The sequence below is a fragment of the Cryptococcus neoformans genome (genome assembly GCF_000091045.1).
Source record: "Cryptococcus neoformans var. neoformans JEC21 chromosome 5 sequence".
Classification (NCBI taxonomy): domain Eukaryota; kingdom Fungi; phylum Basidiomycota; class Tremellomycetes; order Tremellales; family Cryptococcaceae; genus Cryptococcus; species Cryptococcus deneoformans.
This window is the reverse complement of record NC_006687.1, coordinates 1,304,314-1,322,503: the sequence shown is the minus strand read 5'-3', so window position 1 is coordinate 1,322,503 and position 18,190 is coordinate 1,304,314. Positions and strand designations below refer to the sequence as shown.

The 18,190-nt window shown below is 48.1% G+C and overlaps 7 protein-coding genes across 8 annotated transcripts; 2 read left to right on the top strand and 5 right to left on the bottom strand.

The window, feature by feature from the left end:
- Positions 1-8: 8 nt before the first annotated feature.
- CNE04710 (helicase, putative) lies at positions 9-6,394 on the bottom strand. The gene is made up of 12 exons (XM_570982.1): positions 6,273-6,394; positions 5,542-6,222; positions 4,706-5,485; positions 3,938-4,655; positions 2,849-3,887; positions 2,473-2,799; positions 2,051-2,413; positions 1,424-1,996; positions 993-1,371; positions 509-937; positions 278-454; positions 9-203 (listed from the first exon to the last, which is right to left on the bottom strand). Exons 1-12 carry the CDS (start codon positions 6,281-6,283, stop codon positions 134-136), a joined length of 5,547 nt encoding a protein of 1,848 aa, XP_570982.1. The 5' UTR covers positions 6,284-6,394; the 3' UTR covers positions 9-133.
- A 505-nt stretch (positions 6,395-6,899) lies between these two features.
- On the bottom strand, positions 6,900-8,408 carry CNE04700 (expressed protein). 2 transcript variants are annotated; one of them, XM_024657292.1, is made up of 4 exons: positions 8,167-8,408; positions 7,472-8,112; positions 7,165-7,423; positions 6,900-7,113 (listed from the first exon to the last, which is right to left on the bottom strand). In XM_024657292.1, the coding sequence occupies exons 1-3, from the start codon at positions 8,308-8,310 to the stop codon at positions 7,198-7,200; spliced, it is 1,011 nt and encodes a 336-aa protein (XP_024512977.1). In that variant the 5' UTR covers positions 8,311-8,408; the 3' UTR covers positions 6,900-7,113; positions 7,165-7,197. The 2 variants fall into 2 exon arrangements, with proteins under 2 accessions (XP_024512977.1, XP_571175.1); XM_571175.1 differs by having other exon boundaries at positions 6,909-7,118; positions 8,167-8,343.
- A 384-nt stretch (positions 8,409-8,792) lies between these two features.
- Positions 8,793-11,307, top strand: CNE04695 (hypothetical protein). The gene is made up of 5 exons (XM_024658545.1): positions 8,793-9,236; positions 9,313-9,435; positions 9,485-10,098; positions 10,155-10,234; positions 10,300-11,307. The coding sequence occupies exons 2-5, from the start codon at positions 9,317-9,319 to the stop codon at positions 10,912-10,914; spliced, it is 1,428 nt and encodes a 475-aa protein (XP_024514392.1). The 5' UTR covers positions 8,793-9,236; positions 9,313-9,316; the 3' UTR covers positions 10,915-11,307.
- On the bottom strand, positions 11,277-12,682 carry CNE04690 (vacuole protein, putative). Its single transcript, XM_571162.2, has 5 exons — positions 12,588-12,682; positions 12,353-12,540; positions 11,800-12,285; positions 11,636-11,741; positions 11,277-11,577 (listed from the first exon to the last, which is right to left on the bottom strand). Exons 1-5 carry the CDS (start codon positions 12,619-12,621, stop codon positions 11,483-11,485), a joined length of 909 nt encoding a protein of 302 aa, XP_571162.1. The 5' UTR covers positions 12,622-12,682; the 3' UTR covers positions 11,277-11,482.
- A 130-nt stretch (positions 12,683-12,812) lies between these two features.
- On the top strand, positions 12,813-14,508 carry CNE04680 (conserved hypothetical protein). Its single transcript, XM_571161.2, has 5 exons — positions 12,813-12,896; positions 12,947-13,036; positions 13,103-13,236; positions 13,294-13,373; positions 13,437-14,508. Exons 1-5 carry the CDS (start codon positions 12,881-12,883, stop codon positions 14,431-14,433), a joined length of 1,317 nt encoding a protein of 438 aa, XP_571161.1. The 5' UTR covers positions 12,813-12,880; the 3' UTR covers positions 14,434-14,508.
- CNE04670 (hypothetical protein) lies at positions 14,502-15,775 on the bottom strand. The gene is made up of 3 exons (XM_024657291.1): positions 15,413-15,775; positions 14,812-15,348; positions 14,502-14,756 (listed from the first exon to the last, which is right to left on the bottom strand). The coding sequence occupies exons 1-2, from the start codon at positions 15,608-15,610 to the stop codon at positions 14,821-14,823; spliced, it is 726 nt and encodes a 241-aa protein (XP_024512971.1). The 5' UTR covers positions 15,611-15,775; the 3' UTR covers positions 14,502-14,756; positions 14,812-14,820.
- A 394-nt stretch (positions 15,776-16,169) lies between these two features.
- On the bottom strand, positions 16,170-17,133 carry CNE04660 (hypothetical protein). Its single transcript, XM_571159.2, has 3 exons — positions 16,923-17,133; positions 16,398-16,861; positions 16,170-16,344 (listed from the first exon to the last, which is right to left on the bottom strand). The coding sequence occupies exons 1-3, from the start codon at positions 16,949-16,951 to the stop codon at positions 16,319-16,321; spliced, it is 519 nt and encodes a 172-aa protein (XP_571159.1). The 5' UTR covers positions 16,952-17,133; the 3' UTR covers positions 16,170-16,318.
- Positions 17,134-18,190: the final 1,057 nt, after the last annotated feature.

The window sequence follows — 18,190 nt, the reverse complement described above, 5'->3', positions numbered from 1 at the left end:
TAAAAGATCGCAATGATTGAAAAATGCATATAAACATCTAATGCTCCACATCCATACCTATGCTTATACTTGTACTAATGTCACATCAATGTCGAATGTAAAGAAAACGCATGTCATGTCCTATTCTCACATCTTATACTTTGCTGAGGAAATTTGACAATGACAACTCTGCGTACTCATCCTCTGGCGGAAGCTCATCCAACCTAGATAAACAAATAACGGGACACATGATCAGTTTGACGACACTTGCGTTTAATAAATAGATGTATGCACGTACTCTTCCAACATTTTGCTCATAGACACCGCGCCCGTCCCAGCAGATTTCGTCTTTACTGGTTCGCCTTCGGCACTGACTTTGAACAAGTCGAGCACTTCTCCTGTGTTCATAGATCCGAGACCGGCGTTTTGTTGAGTTACGACGGATGAAGCAATGTTCAGCTTGAACCGTTGTAGACTGATGGCATTCTGTCAGCTCTTGCGATTTGATACTAAGGGCTTCAACACGTACCCCATAATCTTCTCTTCCAATGTTCCACGAGTAATTAACCTATACACATTCACAACCTTCCTCTGACCCAGCCTATGCGCCCTATCCATCGCCTGCAAATCCTTCATCGGGTTCCAATCGTGGTCCACAAAGATGACGGTGTCGGCACCCGTCAAGTTCAGACCCAAACCTCCAACACTCGTCGTCAACAGCAAAACATCAATTCTAGGGTCCGCATTGAACGTCTGAACGATGGCATGTCGCTTCCGAGGATCAGTGGAGCCATCAAGACGCATATAAGATACTGTGGGCATATGGGTACCAAAAAGATCTTTCTCAATGATGTCGAGCATGGGACGAAGTTGACAGAAGATAAGGACTCGATGAGTGGTGACATCGTCAGCAAGCTTGTCGACCGGAAGACCGATACCACAGTCTTGCAACAGTTGCCTGCAAGATCCATCAGTATTCAATCAAAAGCACCTTCAGTCAAAAACTGACTCACTTCAAAGCCTCCATCTTTGGTGCATGTGATAAATCGTGTAATTCTGGCCCGCCACCAATCTTCTTCTGTATTTCCTTAAATCTTTGCGGTTCGCCGTCCAGTACCAATGCAGGATGGTTACACAACTTTCTGAGATACTGCAAACTCTGGAAAACGTGGCCCTGACCTTCTTTCGATGCCGAAGTCTCAATCTCCATACCGGCTTCTTCAGCCGCTTTGGAGCGAGAGAACTCTTCGTAAAGCTGTTGTTGTACGGGAGAAAGCTCGCAATAGTAATCTTGGATGATCTTTGGCGGAAGGTCGTTCAAGACATCTTCTTTGAGTCGACGAAGAAGGAAGGGAAGAACCTGTTTATGCAGAGCCTCAAGGGCATTTGCGGCTATTGAGGACTGATCAGGATACAAGTCAAAACTTTGCAACGAAACGCTCACCTGCTTCACGCTCTTTCGGAGTGGCCTTACCCTCTCGGTCAGCCAAGATCGGCTTCGAGAATTTCTCATTAAATGTTCTCTCATTACCGAGGAATCCCGGCATCAAGAAATCAAACAGACTCCAAAGCTCAAGCACATTGTTTTGAATAGGAGTACCAGAAAGCAATAATCTGTGCTGAGCTTTGATTTGCTTCACAGCCACAGCTAGCTTGGTCTTGGTGTTTTTGATGATATGCCCTTCATCCAAAACGCAGTAGAGGAAGCTAAATTTGGAGAGTTCAGAGATGTCAGAACGAACGCACTCATACGAGGAAATTACAACATCATAAGAAGAAAGGGATCGACGAAGGGTAGCACGTTCAAAAGTGGAACCAACATATTGCACCGCGCGGAGGTGAGGAGCGAATTTGAGGATTTCGTGATACCAGTGACCAGTGAGCGTGGGAGGACAGACAATAAGAGACGGAAGATGAGCCGAATCAATTGATTGGGTAGCTTTGTGGCGCTCGGCACGCTCGTGGTGCTTGCTCGCAATTATACAAATACTCTGCAAACTCTTACCGAGACCCATATCTAAACAACTTTCATTAGCTTTGATAAGGATTTTAATAGTATTGGGGGACTCGCCGTCACAGAGAATGCCATGCAGTTGATACTTTGCCAAGAACGCCAACCAGCTGACACCATCTTTTTGATATTGTCGTAATTCAGCCTTGATCTCCACCGGGATCTGGTACTGCTCAGCCTTGCTGCCATCTAGCAACTGCATGAGGAACTTGCGCTCCTCATCTCTCTTCGCTAGAAGGTCCGCAGAAAAGCCAGGAGGATCAGGAATACCAGCTTCTAAAGGAACCATCTTGACGAGCGAGGCAAAAGTGCTGGTTGATAGCAGACGGACATGCTCATCGGGATCGGACATACGCCCCAGGATGGGGACGATGAGGAAAAGGACATAAGGAAGAGCTTTGAGATCAAGAACCTTGATAATACCTAAACATAGGTGATACATTAGCCGCTACAAGCGTATCGACATAATAAGAATAGCTTACGGTGAATGGCTTCTACAGCACCCTGTCGAGAATAGGCCTTTTTGGCATCACCCACCAGGGGTACCACGTCATCTACAACTCTCTTCATGCCCTCGTCTGTCATCACGTCACACATAGCAGCGAGGCACTGAGCCGCCGCATTCCGGACAACTGAAAACGAGCTCTGTAGGGCAGTGATTATGGGTGAGAAAAGACCGTGCAGTTTGTAGTAAAGAACAGGGTCAAGCTCAGGAGCGATTAAACGGAGAGAAGTCAGAGCGTCAATCAAATCCTGACCGGCTTGAACGTTGGCTGTCAAATTTTGGTCAACTTGTTCCATGTTCACCCCTACGATATAATCAGCGACCGATAAACTGTCAGAGGAACGAAGGCTCACCATCGGCGAAGTTGGCCAATAGCGCACCGCTAACACCCTCCCAAAATTTAGGGACCTTCTCAAACAAGTTCGAGCCAAACCTCTTCGCCATGGCCTTAAATGTCTCCAAAGCACCCCTTCTGGTCATGCGACTCGCCATCTGCTCCTCACTCTCTTCCACGATGTCCTTCTTCCTAGCATTAGCAGCTGCTGCCGCTGTTCTCTCCTCGAGAAGTGTGATAATGCCTTCCGTGGCGCCTTGAGCGGTCGGTGAGAACACCGGAGTGACAGAAGTGTCGAGGCAAAGGAAGGTAAAGAGATTTTTGACAACCTTGTCGGAGGGATTAATTCGACCAGTAAAGAAAGGTGATGTTGTATATTGGATGAAAGCGGCTACCCAGAAGGCATCCCTCTTCTGAAGGATCTCATTTTCTTCCTTCTTCACGCCGTCCATCAAGTTCTTAATAACTGGTCCAAATTTGGGTGGCATTATCTTAAGTGCCACCAACGCACCTGCAATACCTGCCATGACTTGTACGTCGTACTTCTCCTTCATGATGGAGAAGTATCCGACAGAACCCATCACCTTATTTCTCCTATCTTGAAGAGAGGGCAATGCGTTTTTAATGGCGTTCTTGGATAGCTTGCCTGCTAAGATGTCGAACTGGGTAGTGACAGCGTGGTGAGCAGACTCAATGGAGAAGACATCTGGAGTGTTGCTGAGAGGATCAATACGCTTGGGCAAGGAGGGAACCTTGTCCTTAGAAAGCTTGCCTTCTACACTGAACGCAGTGAGCAGAGCGCTGCATTCGGAGTAGATTCTTTGCAGGACCATTGCCATCTCGTGGTACGTCGAAGGGGCAGGACTTCCGATACGGTCGATGAGAAGCGTTGATAAGGATTCGACGTCCGGGTTGGAAGTGCCGAGACTAAACGAGAATGGATCGGATACTCGAGATTCAGTATCAAGAGCCCATTCCTGAATGATAACTGAAGCCAAGAATGTCTGATGGGAACTTGCTGAACCAAGAAATTGCCGCAAGAGCTTTATGTCGTTGATCTTGAGAGCAGTGTCAGTTTAAATCTGGCGCTCACTCCAGCGAGACTTACTTCTGTCAACTTGTATCGTCTCAACAGCGCTAAAGCTTTCGCGCCAGCTATTCTCGTCTGCAATGCCGTATCCATCGAGATAAGTGACATATCTCCCGCCATCATCGCCTTGTCCACATTGTGTGTCTGCCCAGTTGCTTTTGTCGGCCTTCTGAAGAGATTGGCATCCAGAGCAACGCCAATGGGAGTCATGATGATGGAGTACCAGTCTTCAACATCGCCTCCGAGGACAACACCAACGCCCTCAGGCATGTCGGAAGCCTCGACGAGAGACGTCTCGAAAGCTTGGAAAGAAACATCTCTCACGTCCTGGCGTTCTTCCAAAACAAGATTCTGGAACAAAAATGAGAAGTAACCGTCAGAAGACCACCGTCGCGGTATTGAAGAAAGGCGTGAAAAAGCAAGAAGAATGTTGGCAACCGATAAACGCACGGAAGCGATAGGATGACGAAGGAAGGCGTAGACACGAGAGACTAGGTTGTTGTTGTCGGCAGAAAGGAGGGCGATTACCTCAGAGTAGGAGATAAGGGCACCCAGAAGGTCCATGACTGCACCTGTACTGCTACCAAGCTCATCCCCACCCTCAGCTAGACAATCCCATAGCGACTGCAAAAGCTTGGCCAACTCTTCAGTAGGCAACTGACTGGCAAGGGTCTCTGCAATGGGTGTTAAGGCGGAAGCAGCAACCGTTCGCACATCATCATCGGCGTCTCCCAATCTATGTCTAATGAGTTATGGCTCCTTGTCTCACTGCCAAGCGGTACTTACGCCAAGATAGCCGCGTTGACTACATCATCCAAAAGGTTGAAATCCCCCATCTCTACGTCGGGCTTGACATCCTCTTCCATTTTAGTCGACAACAAGTCTCCTCTCACAGCCACTTCATACTTCAAGCCTAACAATCCGGCATGTCTGACCTCCCAAGCGAATTTATCGGCCTTTTGTGAGTTCTCGGCCTCCTTCCCTCTCTTGGCCCAAGGTTGTCTCACCATGCCCATAAGAGTCTGGTGGATTTCCTTGACACCGGGGGTTGAAATGTACTTGAGCACGACACCTAGTGTCTGAGCTGCAGTTTCACGTACTGGAGCAATGACAGTGTCGCCCACAAAGTCACCGAAACGGTCCAAAACAAGGAGCGAGAGTAGCTGACGGGATAAGGCGACGTAGAGCTCTGGATGGGCATTAGCGTAAGATGTACCAAGAGAACGGAGTATCTCCATAATGACCAATGCAGAGCCATGACGAGTCTGCCAAGTCGTATCGTGTAGGTCAGGAATGACTTCAAGAAGAACGGTAGTCCATGGGGATTGTCCAGAAGTGATTGTAAGAGTTTTGGAAGATGCCAATGGGTTGCCCTCGGTATCGAGAGCAGGATCTATTTGTCCGCCAGCTTCAGCTGCTCTGACTTTTGCTCCGGGATCGATCGTGATGACCTCGGCCTTCAAATCAGGTGTCGCTGATGATTCGGGAAGGGGAGGAGAATTGGCACGAGAAGGCGCCGCTGAGGAACTTCCATTGCCGACAGCTTTTTCGTTGAGCCGACGCATCCTACATAATTCAATTAGACCAGGTAAGATCAACTTAACACACCGATTCGAACATACTTGTTGGCTTCCTCCATAATGTTGGTGCCCTTCTTCCGCTTAAGCATCGTTATTTGCCTCGCACTCAGCCCCTCGAAAACATCTGGTGGGGGCACCGAGGGCTCTCTACTCGGGGGCGCAGTCTTCCTCACATCCTCCATATCATCGTCGTCATCATCAAGTACCTTATCGGTATCTTCACCCCATCCGACAGCATCACCTAGGCCAACAGATGCCATCATAGCTTTCCGGCGTTTGGCTTTGTCTCCCGGTAACGGTTTAGCAGCGTACTCTCTACCCGCGGACGCCAATAGCATCTGGCCATGCTTGAGGGTAGATGGCAGATCTGTCGGTTGTGAAGTAAGAAATGCCCGGCTCATCGAAGCTATCTCGATGTACTCGGGCATGCTTTTAGCGAGTAACCCAATGGCATGAGCCGCAGCATGTCGTGTTTCTGATGACTTTGACTTGAAAAGCGCGAGTATTTTACTGATAGTCTCTAGAGTATCGTTCCACGCATCTTGCTCCGCACCGCTGCTATGGACTGTTATAGAACTATCACCATCGACGTGAGGTTTCGCATCAGGTTTTGATGTGGCGGCATCGAAAGAAGTACGAGCTATACGAGCAATCTGCTTCGCTGCAGTTTGCCTTATTTGCTGTGAAGATCCACTGTCGAGAAGAAGGATGAGTTTATCTTGTCTGCATACATGTCAGTAGCTCGTCTTTCTTCGCAAGTTCAAATAGTTTACCTAAAGGACATGCCAGTGGTTGACAAGGACGAGTGGTTTGTCGCGGAAGACCTCCACCTGTTATAATATTACGTAATCCACTATCGAGCGGAGGCTGATGAAAATTGCGGCGTGGTGGGGGGTGTCTTACTTTTTCGCGCCTCGGCCTCGTTTCTTTATGAGACACTCTTTTATCCCCGTTTTTTTAAACGGACAATGCGGAAATTTTCGGAGTTAAAATTCGTGTGGCGTGCTACCGTCGATGCATCTCTTCCTCCTTCGCATAGAAAATGATCTGGCTCCACATGTATTTATATGTAAAACATGTGTACAACGTGCATGTACAGTACACGTACTCGTTGTCCTCAACTATCCATCTTCACTAATGATTCGACCTTATTCATGATTGTTCTTCTTTAACTAGCTGACACATTCTTCATGGTCCCCGGCGCCAGTTTTGGATAAACGATCGTACTCATCATGTATGCGCATGGGGGCGCAGGTCGATAGACAAAAATGGGACCCCATGGCGCTACCTTTCTCGACATCCCGCTACCTTCTCGAGTCTACCATCGGATAAAAATATGGAACCGAAAAGGACCTTACGAGACGGATATTAAGACCATTTCGACAATGATATTCACATACATGAAACATGATAAATTGAATACTTGCAGCTGACGTGAAGGCAATAATCTGGAACTGTACAGACGACTTTCTCTTTATCCAATTCTGATTCTATTTCGCGACGGTCCACAGTGTGATATTTACAGCGATGATGCCATGATGTTGCATATCCCACAGATAGGTTAATGCGATAATGAAGTCTGAGGAGTCAAGTCCATGATGATCAGAAGGGAAACTGAACTATCCAATGAGCATGATCCTCGAAATACAGACGGAAATAGCTTACTGATCCTTGACACGCGCAATGACCTGTAATGCCTTAGATATACCAAGTCCGATCTTCTTCTACCAGATGGCTATTGACAAGGTCAAGCTCATCTTCCATCAACGCCCGACCCTTTTTCCCCGGAGGCAAAACGGTTGCAGAGTCAAAATCAATAATTCGGAACCCGCCAGCAGGGTGGCGACGCCAGTGACGGGGATCGGGGTCGCCATGGAGAACCCCGGCTTTGTGAAGTTCACGATAATGAGATACTATTTCGTGTCTATACATTATGTTAGCAAAATTGGGAAAGCAAAGGATGAGAGCTCACTTTTCATCTTCCGACAAAGTTGTAACGTCTACTTCTTCGCCCACATCCTCCAGAATCATTACCCACACCTCACAACTTGTTTCCTCGTCTTCCTCTTCATCGTCATCATCGCCCAACACAAGCCTCCCTCCCCAAAGCCCATATGATCCCGGAACTACCTCTCCTTGTAAATCGTAGAGATAGTCGGTATAGATCATATTTTCCTGGAAGATGGAAAGCCTTGCCTCCTTGTCGGTGAAGACCCCCGGGAGTGGGGCTTTTGCGGGAAACCGTGACGGGTCTGTGGTTTTGACTATTACTGATTCTTCAAAGAATAAAAGTTTGGTTTGATACACTTGTACTTTCGCTCGAAAAGCATCCCAAACTCGGCCGTGGCTCAAACAGTCAACCAACATCAACTTTCGTAACCCTTTGATGCGTGGATTCCCTGATCGGGGAGGAAACGCTGGCGGATCATTCCATTCCGGTGAATTGGGGGATAGTATTCGGGGAAGAGAGCTCTCAAATTTGTTTGAGACATACGGGCCGTATAGGTTGCCATCTTTGAAGAGGCCGTGCATGAAGGTGTGTGGAGCTGCTATACCGAGAGGAGTATCGGAGGGAGCAAACGTGAACTTGATAGGGAGAGTATCTGGGCCGAGCTGTGTTGATGTCAGCAAGAAATTAACCAGCAACATTGCTCGCGATCAACAGACCTCTTTCTCTTTGACAGGTGCAGACAACGAAGGTTCGTCATCCAGCTCTCTCTCGCTCACCTCAGGGCTGTCTATTAAAGTTCGGGCCGAGGGTGGTTGCTTGTCATGGCCGCCAAGCAGGTCCGTGAGACTTTCGTATGACATAGAAGCTGAGGAGATTGGCCAGAAGAAAACCACAGTCAGACAGTGTCAAGTTCCGTCCTTGCTCAATTGTCGGTTCGTTTCGTCGCGCCGGCTTTTACACTTTATTTCAAGTCGTTGTTTTTCTGAAGAAATTGCCAACGTCATCACTTATGAAGGTGGAGGTCTCCAAAAGTAGATCGGGACACTAATAAGTAGAAGCCGTCCGACGACGAGCGCCCAACTGGGAGCGACGGAGCCCACCCTCCAATAACGGCTTTTGGTTGGATCTCGCAAACTCAAGACTGAGTTGGAGGCATAGTAGAATGCAACCTAGACATATGGGGTTTTTGGCGTCACTGCCAAACCAATGACGGGGGGTTAATAATGTTCTTGGTCATATATTACGTAACAATAAAGAACGATCATCGCTGGTGGGTTCCAGGACGGGACGGATAACAACTTAACGGCTACTGCGATGGGTATTATAGACTTTGTACAAGAAGTTAAAGCCTATAAGATCATTTGTGTTATATTGGGCAATTCGCACCTAATCTTTGGTAAATAATAACCGGATGATGTGGAATGGGCGGTAATGGATATACGCACGATCAGTACTGGCTGGCGGTTATAGCATTTGGGCGGAAGACGAAGAGGAGTAATGAGGGATATACCATACACTTATCCACTAAGTGCTGTAATAGCGTATACACTGAAGCTTGCAGTGCGTTATCCGCTCCCTGTACTATCAATGAAACGATCGTTCGACTACTTTAGAGAAGAGTATATATGTCTGACTAACTGCGTGCGTGACACCACTTCTTCATTCTTACCTTTCTCATTGTTCTCTAAACTACCGTGTTACTTGGAATTATTAGTGTACCACTACAACTCTACAGCATCTTTACCTGTTATACACTTCGTATCTGATATCCCCACTGTAAACATTGGTGAGTAGGCTTTTTGCGCGACTTGCGTACTCGTGTCCTTGTGTTGAATTTGCGATACACTCGTGCCTCTTTCTAGCGCCATGTCGAATAACAACAACAATCGCTTTGACCATGGGTCTTATCTTCTCCAAGAGCTGCTCAGCTCAATGAAAGATGAATCCCCTATGTGGTCTCAATATCAACCCTTATGGGACCCGTTGTAAGTATACAACTTCGAGGAGCTTGTGTGCTGATTTATTCGCGACAAGGCAAGTCCTACAGGAGACGTCCTCAAACGCTACCGATCAAACAAAGAACAATAGCGGGATTGACATGGTGGAGGATGGACTATTTAATATGGCTCTCAGTAGTTTTCCTCCAGTCACGAATAACCTGCCTACTCAGTTCACGCCTGTTGGGTTGTCCATAAGCCAACCGTCCTCAGCCACCGGACTCAGTGGTGGTCAACCTCCACTTCAACTTGCGCCTATATCCGATACTTCTTTTTTCCCTCTTCTTTCTCTTCCTTCAAATCAGGTTCCGCCTCCCCCGCAGCAGCCGCAACTGTTTGTCCCTCATAACCTGCAACTCCCAACTACAATTACTCAAGATTTTCATGCTCCGGCACTCTCTCAATCCCCAGTGCACCAAACTCCAACGACACATCAACAGAGGCTGAACTCACATCCATTCGTCCACCGTACTGCATCCTCCCCAGCTAGGGTATCAAAGCAACCAGCTCCTTACCATATCCCCTCATCAACTGTGGCTGGGCCATCGAGTCAACTCGACGTCGCACCGGAAGGCGTCTCCAGCTTGCTAGATCTTCGAGTCGATACCTTTACATCTGAGCTTCCGGTATCGCAGGGAAGGGAGCCTACACGTAAGCACAAGTGCTATCGAATGAGGCTATGCGCTCAAGAGCTGATTTGCGATTAGGCTCGAGAGATCGTGTGCCGGAAGAGAACAGAAAGCGACGCCTACAGGCATGCGAGGGCTGTCGCAAAGCTCGACACAAGGTATGTCGCTGTCTCGTGATCATACCTAACCTTTAATATTAATTCTTGCCCCTCCACCCAAACAGTGTCAAGAGGGAGGATCTCACAAAAGTCTTCCCTGCAAGAGGTGTAAATCCAAGGGAATAACATGTGTCTGGTCAAGTAAAAAGAGAATGTTTGGACGACAAGGATTGAGTGCTCAGCGAAGGGCATCTAACCAAACTTCAGCTCGTGACACTGATGATAGTAATCAGACGCTCGTTAATATCAACGTTCGCGCAACCGTCTCGCCTATATCCAGCGAACGTAACCAGGAACCCAGGCGAACAGTGAGCGACACTGTGATCGCGGCTTCCGCCTCTTCACAGCGACCTTCTGCCAACCAAATTGTTTCATCGTTGCCGCCGCTTTCGGCCCAACAACTTGCGGATCACTACCTACAATTAATAATGGGACAATCCCAGAAAAGCCAGCAGTCAGATGCTATTGGATCTCAGCTCTCTCAGGCCCCACTTCCCTGGGAGATGATGGCACCCCAAGAATTGCAGAATCAACTTCAGGCTAGCCACCCGCAGGATCAACAAGAGCAACAACAATTTGCTTTAGATTTCACAGAATTCGCCAACACTGAGGATGGGAACAATACTGCCAATGGAGGATTCCAGTACGACTCGCTTGTAGAAGCGTTGTACGCATGGTAAAATCAATCAGTTTCGTCAAACAATATGGACGACGGTACAAGTAAAGACAATAGGCCGGGAAAATAGGTGCCGCACAAGGACTTTTCAGTGTAAATAGCTTTTAGCTCGTCGAAACGTTGACGGGACTTCTCTCCGGACGCGCCAAAGCTGCGCAAAGAACTATCTTTGGCTTGGTACCTTTCAGTGACTTTAACCCAACACTGTCGTCGTTGCCACAGCTCCGTTGGCGCCTAAGGTTCGTCAAGATCTTGAAAGGCATCGCGCGGATCTTGTGACCTTTCGATGGAAATCAGCGGGTCACTAAAATCGTAAACAAATGTATTAACCCGTGTATAGATTTGTCAGGTCAGTAGATGAAGTAGTAATATCTATGACATGCATGTATTGAACAAGTCGTCATGCTCTAATTTACACAAGAATCGATGTATCTATGCTAAGCTCAAAGCTATAATCCTCCACTTACGCCCCATTAAATACCATAGCTGCCCCATGATGCAGCCACCGATCTAATTAGCAAAACGAATCCCAAAGCTAACGTCGGCCCATACATTTCGTCTGTTAAATCCTGTTACCAATTGACTTCGAGATCACCATTGTAGTAGTAAGCTTCGATGGCGTAGAGGAACGCAAAGATGATGAAAGCCGCGGCACCAAGGAGTGAGACTATGATAAACATTAGCATTCCAAAAATAGGAGGGTAGGAATGCGAATAGACACATACTGTGTTTAACGGAGATTTTTGTGGAGAGATATCGTCCACCCAAGACAGCACCGCAAGTACATACACCGTGACCCACGATTGTCCCAAAAGCAATGACGGCCACACTCTGTGAGCATTTCATCAGCTTTTTCAATACTGAATTCAAGGCAAATGCAAGCACGTACATGAGCACCAGCCATCGCGATAGTGGTAATCTGACTTCGGTCTCCCCACTCACCCAGGAAGGTAAGTACAAATGCCTGCGCAAATACAGGGTTGGTGGTCATCTGCAAAGTCGTCCTAATCTTTTCCTTCAACACCATAGTCCAATGCCTGCCCTTCTCCAAAGGTCCGACATTGTTACCTCCTGATAACGGGAAGTGGATTGAGGGTCCTGATCTGCTAGGGCGAGGGGAAGCACTTCGATCAAGCCTTGAAGTCGATACACGAGGGCTTCGAGTACCAGTACCGGCTTCGACGGATTCCAACAGGATAGTGGTCCCTCGCGCATTGTGAGAATCGTGGACGGCAGAGTCTTCTTCCAGTTCTTCTTCGACCTCACGCATTTCATCTTGGATGTGGGATGAGCCAGATGCCATGCTGAAAGCTTCTTGAAGCATTTTGGCACCGAATACAAAAAAGAGGACGGATGCAGCCCAGAGAGTCCAAAGCTATAAGAGCATAATTTTAGCTCTTTCCCATGGGATTTACGTTCAACAGAAAGATTTGTAGGCGTACTTTAGGTATTAAGCCTAAGATTACACGTCCCAAAGCGGCACTTAACATGCTCATCACCACCAAGCTCGCGAAAGCTCCGGCGAACACGGTCATTCGGGGATGCCTCGTCGCCATAATGGCGGCGATAAGGAAAGTCTTGTCTCCAATCTCGGAAACGACGATCATCACAAAGGCTTGGACGAAACCATCTGAGGCCACGGTTAGCTATGAACGGTTTAGTTTTTGGGGGACCTACCGAGAGTACTGTCCGAGTTCGGTATTTCCGGCATTTTGACCTGTGATCTATAAAGATGAATGTCGTTGGACGGACGTGAACGAAGATATTCAAATTGGAGCAACAAAAAAACAAATAAAAAAAGGAAATAAGTTCGGATTCCACCGACTTGAAATAATAAGGCGCGCCTTGGAAGTCTCAGGAATTATAAGTAGGCGTGAGCAGCTAAAGATGGCGAGAAGCATTCGACCAGACGTATAGATATATATCCATGCACTAACTGATCTCTGTATTCGATACGCAAAAGCGAAACAATGTCGACGAGACAGGGTGAGCAACTAGATGGCCTGTTTTGGCTAGACACTGACGGAGTCTCCCAGACAAATCCACGACGGAGCGCCACGCGAAGATCCTCCGTGAGCTCGTGAAGCAGCCTGGCAATAAGAACTGTGCCGATTGCAAGCGAAATGGTGCGCAAATCCATTAAGGAAGAGAGAAGGATGCATTACTGACAACCTTCCTAACACCATCTACAGATACACGATGGGCATCATGGAATTTGGGTGTCTTCCTCTGTATCCGGTGTTCCGGTATTCATCGTTCAATGGGGACGCATATCAGTAAAGTGAAGTCTATCGATCTCGACATATGGACGCCCGAGCAAATGGAGGTAAGTTGTCCGAAATATGCCTTGAACAGGCTCTAATGAGCGTGATGGGACATATAGTCAATTCAAAAATGGGGAAATAAGCGTGCCAACATGTATTGGGAGAGGCATCTCAAAGCGGGGCATATACCATCTGACCAGTGCGTATTGGGAAGGCAGTTCTCTATCCAACTAGTCCAGCTCACCTTGATTAATCTTTCTAGCAAAATTGAGTCCTTCATTCGGTCAAAATACGAGACTCGCCGTTGGGCAATGGACGGACCTCCTCCACCCGACCCCAGTGTTCTCGAGAATGAAAGCACTGGGGGTGTCGTCTCTCCCCCACCCCATCAGACAAAATCCCCTGCCCCTATTCCTTCCTCCACTTCTTCCTCTGCGGCGCCCCCCGTCCCCGCCCATTTACCCAAGACCCACCCTTTGCTGTCAAGGAGCATAGCTTCCAGCAAAGCCACCCCTTCCAAGCCTACATCTGCCGTCCAAGCGCCTATCATTGATCTCTTTGCTGATGACCCAGCTCCTGCACCTGCGGCTGTCCCTGCTGCCAGCTCTAGAGCACCTGCACCAATCGCTACTGCACCTGCCCCTGCTCAGCCCGCCCCTTCCTCAGCTTCCAATATCTTTGACCTCGACTTCCGTACTCCCTCTGCACCGCCCCTTTCCAACTCCCCGCCCGCCTCTGGACCTATCTCTAACAAATCCCAATCAGCCAAAGCGGACATCATGTCCCTCTTCTCGTCTCCTTCCCCTTCTGCCATCCAATCCCAACAACCCAATTTGACAGGTGGTTTCTTTAACGCTACACCAAGTGGCGTCCAAGCTACAAGCCCCTACGCCTCTTGGCAAGGTGGTATCACCTCTGCCGTGCCTTCGGACGGGACTCAGTTGGGGATACCAGTGGGTAATAAGTGGAGTGGACTGCAAATGGACCAGAACGCCTGGGGCGCTCCCCAGCACGCCCAAGCTACGCAGAAGACCCAACCCACTCAGGCGTACGCTCAGCCACAACAACAACAAAGCGTGAACAACATTGTTTCTGATCCATGGACACAGGCAAAAACCTCTATGGCTTCCCCTTCTGACCCATGGGCTAGCACGTCTAGTGGGGATGCCGGTATGGGCGGCGGATTCTTTGGGATGAACCAAGCGCAGCCCAAAAAGGAGAAGGATGAGAGGGATCCATTTGCTAATATTTGGGCGTAGGAGGGTCCCCTAGGGAAGAGATGGATCAGCATGATAGAGCATAGATGCCTGTTGACATGAGTAAAAGCAGGAAGTCTTTGCATGCATTTGGCGTCTTGTTTGGATAATCAGGTGTCATCACATGTTCTACATGATCTCCTTGGCGACGCAAGTTGGATAAACCGGCCGTATACTGGTTTCCTACTGTGTACATGCTATGTCTATGCTACAAAATGTTGCGGATAGTCATTTCAAAGAGATCGTAAATTGATTGTCCGTCCATGGATTCCCCGCCACCCCCTCATGCACAATTTTCTCACCTGCAAATTACATGCATACGATCACTAACGATGAGCTCTCAGCATCGACAACATTCTCAACGACGTACTTTGCACTCACCCTTCCAGATCATTCTTGCTGCTCCTTCGTCTTCGCTTGTAACGCCTGTATTCTCTCTCTCCTCTCCATCAACGCATCGTACCTTGTCTTCTCCATCTCAGTCCTCACCAATTGCACTTCTAACATTCTCTTTCTCTTCCCTCCATTTGCCTGTACATCTCCTACTTTCCCTTCCCCAGCTAAACCGTCATCATCCTTATCGAAATACAGCGCCCAAAGATCCTTCTCCTCATCCTCTTGTACCAACACGAACCCTTCCCATCCTTCAAACGTCACCCGCCGATCAATCTGTGTACAGTCCCATGGTCCCGTGAGATGGTCTTGCGCTTCGACACGGATACCGTGTTTAAGCTCATACGTATCAGCATCGACATAAGCCCAATTGAGCATGTTATCTTCGTTGATGGTGGTAACCATCCCTTCCCCTTTCCAACCCGCGCCTTTCCAACGTGATTGATTTTGTGGGTGTGGGAGGTAATACCCTTGAAAAGGGTGCGCGTAGGCGAGAGATTCACAACCAGCGTGCTGAACGTAGAGCTGTTTGATAATTATGTCAGTCCTGTCAGCTTCACATTAGAGCTCGGTGAGGAATGTTACTTACCTTCTTATCCTGTAAGACGACCATACAGCCCTCAAATTTGGCTTTGTAGCTGTGTGCGCCAGGCAGTTTTATTGTGAGGTTGGTCTTTCGCCCTCGATGTTGCTCGCGAGCATTGGCCTTTTGTCCTTGCTGGATTGCCTCGGTCGTACCAATGATGGCTGGGCAGGCGGCAATAGCTGTCAAGAGGCCTAATACCATTGCACTTTTGAGTGTGGATGTACTGGTGACTGTTCAAGTTGCCAATGTTTCTGTAGCTATCCACCTATATGTCGTGGCTCCTCTTGTTCTGTCCTTGAATACTAGCCGGATCTTTTTGCTTGATTAGAGCTATTCGTTATCGGCATAGTGTATAGACTGTCAAACAAACAAGTGCACAGTGGCAGAGAGAGCGTCGCACTTCTATTTCTCCGCCGCCGAACATGGCGGACCCTGCATGACGGCATAAAAAGGTGGGGCACTTGAGGAACAATCCGAATGTTTATTATGACTTATGACGTAACGGCACCACTCAATCTCCAATCCACGATTCAACTTCTCACTTTTTTCCGCAGGTATCGACGTAGAATGTCGTAGATCACCGCAGACATTGTAACACCACACTCTAGAGTGCGGGTGCATGCTAGCATCTAGCATATACTACCATCTCACAGCATGCAAGGACTATTTACCATTTGCTCGCAATCTGGGACTGGACAGGTGTCTCACGGTAATGTCAGTCAAACATACTCTCGCCAGAGCCGTCTGGTAAGCAGTGCGCAAGGATGATGGTCATGCATGGGCGAAAGCGGCAAGAAGTATGCTACATGCGCTTTAAACAGCTTCTATGGGCAAGACAACTAAAATTATTAGATCGCTACACATTACTCCTCACGGCTTCTGATCATATCTCCACTCCTATTAAAAGGCTTATAGCAGGCCAATAGTAATGTCACCTGTGAATGTTGCTCAGCATTAGGCAAAAACGACAGCCAAGAATGAGACTTACCCTTAATCCTCGCTGTCAAATGAACCTCGACATCCAAATCCAGAGAGATGTTGATCCTCAAACTGCCCTTCTCTTCCTTGTCCTTACCACCGCCAGGCTGGTCTTCGGGGGCAGTGTCGGCAAGCTCATTAGGAAGAGGCTTACGTCGAGATTTAAGAGGCCCCAAAGCTTGGTCTGTGGCGCCGTCCGTCGCTCCACCGACGGCACCTTGAGCAGTATCGCCAGCCCCACTCAGGGCACCCTCGGCGGTATCGGTGCCATTCTGGACGGGCTTAGTAGCTTCTTTTACGTCCGGAAGAGGACCTTTGCCGCCGCGACCCTGTGGTTTCTTCTTTTTTTGTCGTTGGGGTTCGGGCTGAGGCTCTTTTGGAGGCTGGTCGTTGTTTTCAGATTGGTTATCATTGTCGTCAGGCTGATTTTCATCCTCATGAGGAGTAGGGGGAGCCTGATCTTGCTTCTGTTCTCTGTGATGAAAAGTCAGTGGCCATATAAGATATAGATCGGTGGATATGAGATGGGACGCACTTTTTCTGTTGGGCTTCTGGCTGAGACATGGTAAGAAATACGTATGGGACTAATACAGCTGTTAAGGCAAGTTCGAATGGGTAGAGTAGCTTTTCAGCTTTGGGGGATTTTTTGGTTTGTGGTTGTTGTGTCGAAGACAATGTGGATGACTTCTCGTCCAAACGAGGTGGATCATATATATACGTGTGCCTAGTCAGGAATTTTGTGGCAAAGGATCGGCGATGATGAGGATTGAAAATTCCACACAGCTTCAGAACGTCATAAAAGGATGTTCAGCCTTATGTGCCATCATACAATTGCAGTTCGGAGATTCCCGGTGGAGGTTAGTAACTATTGTCGCAATTACATCATTCTCCGCAGGACTGTTGTTCTATTATTATTGCCGGTAGCTCCAACATGTAGGGTGTTCATCTTCTGCCCTTGTTGCTCCTCCGCCGCCGTTGTTGTTGTTTCATCATAGGTGGATTTTTGGCGGATAGCCGGAAGCCAGGTGCATATAATAAATTTAAAAGTTCTCTTGCTTTTTCCCTGGAGAGCTTGTCTACTAACTGCTGCTGGTTTCAAAACGATCTTCGTAGAAACTGGACATCATTATTTCTGCATATTTGTCCGTAACATCCTTCCAATTCCCTTTTCATTCGCTCACAGGCTCCAAATCCATAGTACACATCATGCAGCAATCAAGGGATGCGCTCCAGGTACCATACATAGAGAAGCGTTCTATTCCTTGGTGTAGTTTGTGCGACGGTTCTTCCACATTTCGGTCGGCCTCCGCGACAACGCGCCACGCGCACATAGGCATGGACAACAAAAAATAAACGACGGCGGAAAAAAAAATAAGAAGTCGGCTGTCGCCGACAACTCCCATGCAGCCAAGTTCCCAGTTTTCATTGATTGGGCCCCATTAGCCTTCTTCGCATCCCATTGTCCCTTGAACCCCTGGACAGGAACAGTTCGGCCTGGGGTGGTTCCAGGAAAACGTCTCAGGATTCTAACTATGCTTGGAACGTATTAGTAATGATGTCATGCTACGCTCTACGCCTGCTCGCTGCTGAGAGAGCTCCTTCGTGAGGAAACGGCTACAGGGGATGTGATGTGATAGACCTGGGAAGCTTGAGCTGCTGGGCTGAATATATTATGAGATTGAGTGATCTAAAACGAAAGGTTACAAGAAGTGTCCCAAGAAGCGTTATTACATGATATCCATCGCTCGGGGATCTCTCTCAACATCTCGATGCTTCTATATATATCTACCACGCTGTCTGCAC

Coding starts and splice junctions, on each gene's coding strand:
- CNE04660 (XM_571159.2), bottom strand. CDS start 16,951: ATGTCTCAGCCAGAAGCCCAACAGAAAAA. Junction 16,862..16,922: donor CCAGAAGCCCAACAGAAAAA/GTGCGTCCCATC, acceptor TTTTCATCACAG/AGAACAGAAGCAAGATCAGG. Junction 16,345..16,397: donor TTTGACAGCGAGGATTAAGG/GTAAGTCTCATT, acceptor CAACATTCACAG/GTGACATTACTATTGGCCTG.
- CNE04710 (XM_570982.1), bottom strand. Junction 3,888..3,937: donor GACGATACAAGTTGACAGAA/GTAAGTCTCGCT, acceptor ACTGCTCTCAAG/ATCAACGACATAAAGCTCTT. Junction 2,414..2,472: donor TGCTGTAGAAGCCATTCACC/GTAAGCTATTCT, acceptor ACCTATGTTTAG/GTATTATCAAGGTTCTTGAT.
- CNE04670 (XM_024657291.1), bottom strand. CDS start 15,610: ATGGTATTAGGCCTCTTGACAGCTATTGCCGCCTGCCCAGCCATCATT. Junction 15,349..15,412: donor TCGTCTTACAGGATAAGAAG/GTAAGTAACATT, acceptor ATTATCAAACAG/CTCTACGTTCAGCACGCTGG.
- CNE04700 (XM_024657292.1), bottom strand. CDS start 8,310: ATGTCATACGAAAGTCTCACGGACCTGCTTGGCGGCCATGACAAGCAA. Junction 8,113..8,166: donor CACCTGTCAAAGAGAAAGAG/GTCTGTTGATCG, acceptor ACATCAACACAG/CTCGGCCCAGATACTCTCCC. Junction 7,424..7,471: donor ACTTTGTCGGAAGATGAAAA/GTGAGCTCTCAT, acceptor CATAATGTATAG/ACACGAAATAGTATCTCATT.
- CNE04690 (XM_571162.2), bottom strand. CDS start 12,621: ATGCCGGAAATACCGAACTCGGACAGTACTCTCG. Junction 12,286..12,352: donor TCTTAGGCTTAATACCTAAA/GTACGCCTACAA, acceptor ATGCTCTTATAG/CTTTGGACTCTCTGGGCTGC. Junction 11,742..11,799: donor TCGCGATGGCTGGTGCTCAT/GTACGTGCTTGC, acceptor AAATGCTCACAG/AGTGTGGCCGTCATTGCTTT.
- CNE04680 (XM_571161.2), top strand. Junction 13,237..13,293: donor GGACGCCCGAGCAAATGGAG/GTAAGTTGTCCG, acceptor TGGGACATATAG/TCAATTCAAAAATGGGGAAA. Junction 13,374..13,436: donor GGGCATATACCATCTGACCA/GTGCGTATTGGG, acceptor TAATCTTTCTAG/CAAAATTGAGTCCTTCATTC.
- CNE04695 (XM_024658545.1), top strand. CDS start 9,317: ATGTCGAATAACAACAACAATCGCTTTGACCATGGGTCTTATCTTCTC. Junction 10,099..10,154: donor GCAGGGAAGGGAGCCTACAC/GTAAGCACAAGT, acceptor ATTTGCGATTAG/GCTCGAGAGATCGTGTGCCG. Junction 10,235..10,299: donor GTCGCAAAGCTCGACACAAG/GTATGTCGCTGT, acceptor CCACCCAAACAG/TGTCAAGAGGGAGGATCTCA.